At 50.9% G+C, this 9,761-nt stretch overlaps 1 protein-coding gene across 1 annotated transcript; it reads right to left on the bottom strand.

Annotated features, from left to right (window-relative positions):
- Positions 1-2,532: 2,532 nt before the first annotated feature.
- Positions 2,533-6,205, bottom strand: clcf1 (cardiotrophin-like cytokine factor 1). The gene is made up of 3 exons (XM_068028340.1): positions 6,149-6,205; positions 4,654-4,790; positions 2,533-4,445 (listed from the first exon to the last, which is right to left on the bottom strand). Exons 1-3 carry the CDS (start codon positions 6,162-6,164, stop codon positions 3,981-3,983), a joined length of 618 nt encoding a protein of 205 aa, XP_067884441.1. The 5' UTR covers positions 6,165-6,205; the 3' UTR covers positions 2,533-3,980.
- Between the last annotated feature and the right edge of the window lie 3,556 nt (positions 6,206-9,761).

Here is a 9,761-nt window from a genome sequence, read left to right as displayed (position 1 = left end):
TCTCAGTCCCCTCTCTCTCAAGGTGATATCTGCACACTGACTGGTGTCTCTCCGTCCCTCTCTCTCAGGGTGATATCTGTACAATGACTGGTGTCTCTCCGTCCCTCTCTCTCTGGGTGATATCTGTACACTGACTGGTGTCTCTCAGTCCCCTCTCTCTCTCTCAGGATGATAATCCGTACACTGACTGTTGTCTCTCAGTCCCCTCTCTCTCAAGGTGATATCTGCACACTGACTGGTGTCTCTCATTCCCTCTCTCTCAGGAAGATATCTGTACACTGACTGGTGTCTCTCAGTCCCTCTCTCTCAGGGTGATATCTGTACACTGACTGGTGTCTCTCAGTCCCCTCGCTCTCAGGGTGATATCTGTACACTGACTGGTGTCTCTCAGTCCCCTCTCTCTCTGAGTGATATCTGTACACTGACTGGTGTCTCTCAGTCCCCTCTCTCTCAGGGTGATATCTGTACAATGACTGGTGTCTCTCCGTCCCTCTCTCTCTGGGTGATATCTGTACACTGACTGGTGTCTCTCAGTCCCCTCTCTCTCTCTCAGGATGATAATCCGTACACTGACTGTTGTCTCTCAGTCCCCTCTCTCTCAAGGTGATATCTGCACACTGACTGGTGTCTCTCATTCCCTCTCTCTCAGGAAGATATCTGTACACTGACTGGTGTCTCTCAGTCCCTCTCTCTCAGGGTGATATCTGTACACTGACTGGTGTCTCTCAGTCCCCTCTCTCTCTGAGTGATATCTGTACACTGACTGGTGTCTCTCAGTCCCCTCTCTCTCAGGGAGATATCTGTACACTGACTGGTGTCTCTCAGTCCCTCTCTCAGGGTGATATCTGTACACTGACTGGTGTCTCTCAGTCCCTCTCTCTCAGGGTGATATCTGTACACTGACTGGTGTCTCTCAGTCCCTCTCTCTCAGGGTGATATCTGTACACTGACTGGTGTCTCTCAGTCCCCTCTCTCTCAGGGAGATATCTGTACACTGACTGGTGTCTCTCAGTCCCTCTCTCAGGGTGATATCTGTACACTGACTGGTGTCTCTCAGTCCCTCTCTCTCTGGGTGATATCTGTACAGTGACTGGTGTCTCTCAGTCCCTCTCTCTCTGGGTGATATCTGTACAGTGACTGGTGTCTCTCAGTCCCCTCTCTCTCAGGGAGATATCTGTACACTGACTGGTGTCTCTCAGTCCCTCTCTCAGGGTGATATCTGTACACTGACTGGTGTCTCTCAGTCCCTCTCTCTCTGGGTGATATCTGTACAGTGACTGGTGTCTCTCAGTCCCCTCTCTCTCAGGGAGATATCTGTACACTGACTGGTGTCTCTCAGTCCCTCTCTCAGGGAGATATCTGTACACTGACTGGTGTCTCTCAGTCCCTCTCTCAGGGTGATATCTGTACACTGACTGGTGTCTCTCCGTCCCTCTCTCTCTGGGTGATATCTGTACAGTGACTGGTGTCTCTCAGTCCCCTCTCTCTCTCTCAGGATGATAATCCGTACACTGACTGCTTTCGCTTTTGAATGTGCATTGATATCTTGTTGTGTTGTTTGCACTGCTGGTCAAGGCCTGTAGGTGGTGCAATGTGTTGCATTGAATTTTTATCTTATCTTAACTAATGCTTATCGAGAATCTATCTACCTCTGCCTTATAAATTTTCAAAGCTCTTCTTCCACCGCCTTTTCAGGAAGAGAATTGCAAATACTCACAACCCTTTGAGAGAAAAAAGTCTCCTCATCTCTGTCTTGCATGGACGACCCCTTATTTTAAACAGTGACCCCCTCGTTCTAGATTCTTCCACAAGGGGAAACATCCTTTCCACATCCACCCTGTCAAGACCCCTCAGGATCTTACATGTTTCAATCAAGTCGCCTCTTACTCTTCTAAACTCCACTGGATACAAGTCTAGCCTGTCCAAGCTTTCCTCATCAGACAACCCGCCCATTCCAGGTATTCGTCTAGTAAACCTTCTCTGTCCTGCCTCCAACACATCTATATCCTTCCTTATATATGGAGACTAGTACTATATGCAATATTCCAGATGTGGTCTCACCAATGCAGTGTATAACTGAAGCCTAACCTCCCTACTTTTATATTGAGTTCCCTTCGCGGATGAACAATGTCATTCTCTTAGCTTTCCGAATTACTTGCCGTACCTGCATACTAACCTTTTGCGATTCGTGCACTAGGACACCCAGACCCCTCTGCACCTCCGAGCTCCGCAATCTCTCGCCATTTTGATAACATGCTTCTTTTTTATTCTTCCTGCCCCCAAATTTCACATTTTCTCTCACGTTCTACGCCGTTTGCCTGGTCTTTGCCCACTCACTTCAGCTATCTCTATCCTTGCATATCTCCTCTTCACAACCGACCTTCCTTCCTATCTTTGTGTCATCGATTGTCGAGGGTTTGTGTGTGTCGGCCCGATTTTATTCGAACGTGAGCATCTCTGAGATAAAACAGTTTCACACTCGCAAGTGAATCACAAACCATTTATTCCTCATAGTTTGAATTTTAAACTCTGTATAAACATTGGTGCAAAACAAATACAGCTCTTCAAATCACTCACAATTCCCAATAATTCCCAGTAAAATGTACTTTTCAATAAGTTATATTGGACAAATATTCAGGATTAATCTCAATATCACTATTCAACCTTGGTGGCAAACCCTTCATATAAATTAACTTCATATAAAAATAGACAGAAAATAGATCCATTTATATATTACAAATATATTATTCATCGTTTTTAAAATATTAAACTTTTACATCTTTCTGCACTTCCTGGCCGCACGTTCTGAGCGCAAAGCTTATGTTAACATCTATAATGGGGATCTCCTATGTAAACATGTCACGCTCGTCTGCTGCAGCACCACCAGTGGTGGGAGGGTGTCATTGCGCCGTGACGTGTTTACATGGGTGATTCCCATTGTAAATGTGGACGTGGGCATTTACAACTGCAAAACATACATAAACGTAAGGGGAGCAGGAAGGACTTCAGGATGAGGAGTGAGTTGCATCAGGCGAGACCCCCATGTCGCCCTTCCACTGCCATTTTTTTTCATTCCTGCCGGGTCGAGTCCCACCCACAGGCCACAGGAGCCCAGGCGAACCCTTGCGAGGCGTGTTAGGCCAGGACACAGCCCGTCCCCTACCTTACAAGTTCGTTCGTCACACGCAGCACGTGCCCCTAGGTCAACTGTTACAATGTAGTGCAAATTCTGGCCACTAGGAGGTGCAGGGTTGTGTCTCTCGAAAGTCACAATTCCCCTACCACTGCTCCCCCATTGGCCGTACTTCCCAATATCGTCATTTTCTTGTCGCAAGTATGTGTCACAATCCGCAACTATAAATCTCTATGTAAACGGTCACATGGTAGTGCAAGTTCTGGCCACTAGGTGGCGAACTAGAGACAGTCTCCAAAGTCTCCAGTCCCCACCCCTATGTATCTCTAAAATATCTCTATATATTAGACAAAATACCTATTCATAAATATCGAAGGTCAAAATCCTCAGTATAAATTACATTACCAAAATTGACAAAAGATTTCTGATAACTTAACACATAAAGGGTAAAGTGCAGGTCGCCGTAGTGAGGCAGCTAGGATTTGTAGAGTACCTATCCTGGGAGTGTTTGATGGGGGACAGTGTAGAGGGAGCTTTACTCTGTATCTAACCCCCATACTGTACCAATCCTGGGGAGTGTTTGATGGGGGACAGTGTAGAGGGAGCTTTACTCTGTATCTAACCCCCGTACTGTACCTGTCCTGGGGAGTGTTTGATGGGGGACAGTGTAGAGGGAGCTTTACTCTGTATCCAACCCCGTTTTTTTTCCCTGTTTTTTTTCTTTTTCCTAACCCCATGCTATACCTGTCCTGTGAGAGACTGTAAACCCAAAAGTAGGCGAATAATTGAAAGGAAGTGAAAATGGATCCTCTCTCGCAGAGGCGGAAGAGTGTCGCCCGGGCGACCGTCAGGCGGGGAAGTAGTAGGAGAGCAGAGTGAAATCCCTCTCCGTCCGGTCCATCCAATCCCTGTACTCCCTGCACACGATGTAACCCCTGACCTTCCGCTCGAAGTCCGTGGAGCCGTAGGAGGCCGAGTCCAGGGGGTCGCCGACGCTGGGAGGTTGGTAGCCCATAGCGATCAGGAGGGACTGGAGGTTGGAGACCAGGCCCTCCACCTGGGCCTTGGTGGCCGTCAGCTGTTCCTGGAGCTGCCCGGGACCCAGGCTCGGGCCGAGTGTCTGCTGGTCATCCAGTACCAGCTGCAGAAACTCCAGGTAGAGGCTGTAGGCCCGGTAGTTGGCGGAGACGCGCTCCTGAACGCTCAGGCGCCTCCAGGTGATGAAGGGAATGGCGGCCACCGGCAGACTCTCCAGCTGAACATCTGGTACGTCAAATCCCGGATCCGAGAATGGGCTCCCCATCTGCGCCAGCTGTAGGGGGAAGGGAAAGGGGTCGGGGGGGGGGGGGGTGGGTTGGGGGTGGTGCAGAAGAGTTGGTGCATGTTAATTCTCTCCGGTCCAATCCCGTTCCGCCCCCCAACCGAAACACACCCCGCCACCACCCACCCCCCCCCGCCCCCCCCCCCCACCACCACCCCACTCCCCCGACCGGGAATGGAGCCGGGAGTGAAATACTCACATAGGTGTTGATCAATGTGGGGATGCGGCCTTGCAGGAAGACGGAGAGCTCGTGGGTCTGTCGAATTAAGGTCACCGCGGCGACGGAGGCTCCCTCGCAATCCCTCGCGCCCACGACCAGGAGCAGGACCAGGAACCCTACGGAGGGAAGAGTTCGAGGGTTCAGCCTGACCTTTGACTCCTTCCCTGGCTCCCGTCACACCACTCCACCCAGATCCTCGTCCCCCCCCCCCCCCCCCCACCTCCTCCTGCCTCACAACACTCCGAGATCTCTGCCTACCTCCAATGGACTCCTGGAATCCCCTCCCCAAACCTCTCCGCCTCTCTCTCTCTCCTCCTTTAACACGTTCCTTCGAACCGACCGCTTTGGCTGAGCTTTTGGATGCCTGTCTCGAATATTTCCTGATGTGTACATAGGGAGCGCCGTACTGTCGGAGGGTCAGTACTGAGGGAGCGCCGCACTGTCGGAGGGTCAGTACTGAGGGAGCCCCGTAGTGTCGGAGGGTCAGTACTGAGGGAGCTCCGCTCTGTCGGAGGGTCAGTACTGAGGGAGCTCCGCACTGTCGGAGGGTCAGTACTGAGGGAGTGCCGCACTGTCGGAGGGTCAGTACTGAGGGAGTGCCGCACTGTCGGAGGGTCAGTACTGAGGGAGTGCCGTACTGTCGGAGGGTCAGTACTGAGAGAGCGCCGCACTGTCGGAGGGTCAGTACTGAGGGAGTGCCGCACTGTCGGAGAATCAGTACTGAGGGAGCGCCGCACTGTCGGAGGGTCAGTACTGAGGGAGCTCCGCACTGTCGGAGGATCAGTACTGAGGGAGCGCCGTACTGTCGGAGGGTCAGTACTGAGGGAGCTCCGCACTGTCGGAGGGTCAGTACTGAGGGAGTGCCGCACTGTCAGAGGGTCGGTACTGAGGGAGCTCCGCACTGTCGGAGGGTCAGTACTGAGGGAGCTCCGCACTGTCGGAGGGTCAGTACTGAGGGAGCCCCGCACTGTCGGAGGGTCAGTACTGAGGGAGCCCCGCACTGTCGGAGGGTCAGTACTGAGGGAGCCCCGCACTGTCGGAGGGTCAGTACTGAGGGAGCCCCGCACTGTCGGAGGGTCAGTACTGAGGGAGTGCCGCACTGTCGGAGGGTCAGTACTGAGGGAGCCCCGCACTGTCGGAGGGTCAGTACTGAGGGAGTGCCGCACTGTCGGAGGGTCAGTCATGTAATTCTCTCTATCTTTCTCTCGTCCCCTCTCTCCTCCTTTCCTCCCCATCCCTTCTTCCAGTCTCTTTCCCTGCATATAAATTCCGATCCCTCCCTCCCTCTCCCTCCTCCTCCCTGCCTCCCGCTCCCCCCCCCCCCTCCTTCTCCCTCCACGCCCCTCCCTCCCTCCCCCACCTCAGTCCCTCAGGGCTGAGAGCACCTCCTCCATCCCGCCCACCTTCTCCGGCAGCGAGGCGAGGGACACGAGACGAGGAGGGAGGGCAGGGAGACGAGGTAACCCTGACTAACCTGTCAGATGCTGCATTGGAGTGAAGGTAGGTTGGTGTCTGCAGCTGGTAGCGTTTAACTCTGATTCTGAACTGCATTTGACATGCAAACCCCCCCTTTAAATAGTTTGCAAGAAAGGAAAAGATCAGGTCAAAAATTCCCCACTCCACCCCCGAGCTGGGCCAGTTTTTTTTTTACACAAGATGATGTGTATATATATAAACATATTGTCTTTCACTCCGTAACTCGTGTGTGAAATGTTCATTCACGAAATACCTTTATCAATGGGAATGTATTTCCGCTCATTACTCATCTGATCTTACTCAGAGAATCCATTCACTTGTGCTTTCGAAAGTTCCTTCAAAGAAATTTAACCCCCCTCTCACTGCCCTCAGCCTGGCCGGCCGCAAAATCAAAAAGAATTTCTGGTTCATTCTTCCAGGCACCGCAGCTTCCCCCTGGCCTTGTTTGTAAATGTTCCAGTTTGTTCATTGCAGCCGCAGCCCAGAGTTTTATGAATGGAGTTCGAAATTGACATGCACTGGCACAGACACACACACACACAGACACACACACACACAGACACACACACAGACACACACACACATACACACAGACACACACACACAGACACACACACACACAGACACACACACACACACACACAGACACACACACACATACACACAGACACACACACACAGACACATACACACAGACACACACACACAGACACACACACACACACACAGACACACACACACAGACACACACACACACACACAGACACACACACACAGACAGACACACACAGACACATACACACAGACACACACACACATACACACAGACACATACACGCACACACATACACACAGACACACACACACACAGACACACACACACACACACAGACACATACACACAGACACATACACACAGACACACACACAGACACATACACACAGACACATACACACAGACACACACACACACAGACACACAGACACATACACACAGACACACACACACAGACACACACACAGATACACACACAGACACACACAGACACACACACACAGACACACACACACAGACACACACACACACACAGACACACACACATAGACACACACACACAGACACACACACACAGACACACAGACACATACACACAGACACACACATGCACATACACACAGACACACACACATACACACAGACACACACACACATACACACAGACACACAGACACATACACACAGACACATACACACACACACATACACACAGACACACACACACAGACACACACACACACACACAGACACATACACACAGACACATACACACAGACACACACACAGACACATACACACATACACAGACACACAGACACATACACACAGACACATACACACAGACACATACACACACACACACACACAGACACATACACACAGACACACACACACAGACACACACACAGAAACACACACAGATACACACACAGACACACACACACACACAGACACACACACACAGACACACACACACACACAGACACACACACACAGACACACACACACAGACACACACACACACACAGACACACACACATAGACACACACACACAGACACACACACACAGACACACACACACATACACACAGACACATACACACAGACACACACATGCACATACACACAGACACACACACATACACACAGACACACACACACACACACACAGACACACAGACACATACACACAGACACACACACGCACATACACACGCACATACACACAGACACACACACACACAGAAACACACACAGAAACACACACAGATACACACACAGATACACACACAGACACACACACACGCACAGACACACACACACACAGACACACACACACACACACACACACAGACACATACACACAGACACATACACACAGACACATACACACACACACACAGACACATACACACACAGATACACACACACAGACACATACACACACAGACACATACACACACAGAAACACACACACACAGACACATACACACACACACACACACACAGACACATACACACACAGACACATACACACACAGACACACACACACGGACAGACACACACACACACACACAGACACACACACGCAGACACAGACACACACACGCAGACACACACACAGACACAGACACACACACGCAGACACACACACAGACACACACACACAGACACATACACACACAGATACACACACAGACACACACACAGATACACACACACAGACACACACACACAGATACACACACACAGATACACACACACAGACACACACACACACACACAGACACACACACACACAGACACACTCACGGACACACACACAGACACACTCACGGACACACACACACGGGCAGACACACACACACGCAGACACACACAAACACACAGACACAGACAGACACGCACACACACACACATATAAATACTGTGGCTACAAAAGCAGGTCAGAGGCTAGGAATCCTGTGGCGAGTAACTCACCTCCTGACTCCCCAAAGCCTGTCCACCATCTACAAGGCACAAGTCAGGAGTGTGATGGAATACTCTCCACTTGCCTGGATGGGTGCAGCTCCAACAACACTCAAGAAGCTCGACACCATCCAGGACAAAGCAGCCCACTTGGTTGGCACCCCATCTACAAACATTCACTCCCTCCACCACCGACACACACTGGCAGCAGTGTGTACCATCTACAAGATGCACTGCAGCAATGCACCAAGGCTCCTTAGACAGCACCGCCCAAACCCGCGACCTCTACCAACTAGAAGGACAAGGGCAGCAAATACATGGGAACACCACCACCTGCAAGTTCCCCTCCAAGTCACACACCATCCTGACTTGGAACTATATCACCGTTCCTTCCCTGTCGCTGGGTCAAAATCCTGGAACTCCCTTCCTCACCGCACTGTGGGTGTACCTACCCCACACGGACTGCAGCGGTTCAAGAAGGCAGCTCACCACCACCTTCTCAAGGTCAATTAGGGATGGGCAATAAATGCTGGCCTGGCCAGTGATGCCCACTTAGCATGAATGAATAAAAAAAACCACACAGGCAGACACAGGCACACACACAGACACACAGACACACACACACACACACACAGACATACACACAGACACACACAAAGACACACACACACACAGACATACACACAGACACACACACACACACAGACATACACACAGACACACACACAGACAGTCAGACACAAACACATACACACACACACAGACACACACGAATACTAACACACAGACACGCACACAAACACACACAGTGCTGCCTCTCCCCAGCAGAGTCCCACACCACATCTATCTTATCCAACGGTTCAGCCTTGCTCACTTTCCCACAGGCTCCAACAGAGCCCCACTCCTCTCCTTCCCTCTCTCACTGCTCCGAGCTTTCCCCATCTACCTTCGGATCTCTCCATCTCTCCATCTTCCTGTCTCTCCCTCCATCTCTCCATCTTCCTGTCTCTCTCTCCATCTTCCTGTCTCTCCCTCCATCTCTCTATCTCTCCATTTTTCATTCTGTCTCTCCTGTATCAATC

The sequence above is a fragment of the Heterodontus francisci genome, unplaced genomic scaffold, assembly GCF_036365525.1.
Source record: "Heterodontus francisci isolate sHetFra1 unplaced genomic scaffold, sHetFra1.hap1 HAP1_SCAFFOLD_648, whole genome shotgun sequence".
Classification (NCBI taxonomy): Eukaryota; Metazoa; Chordata; class Chondrichthyes; order Heterodontiformes; family Heterodontidae; genus Heterodontus; species Heterodontus francisci.
Note: the sequence above shows the minus strand (reverse complement) of the source record. Positions and strands in the feature narration are given on the sequence as shown.

Bases quoted from the DNA above. Each gene is read 5' to 3' on its own strand.
- clcf1 (XM_068028340.1), bottom strand. The intron at 4,446-4,653 runs GTGAGTATTTCA...TTCCCCCTACAG, and splicing joins CCACATTGATCAACACCTAT to CTGGCGCAGATGGGGAGCCC.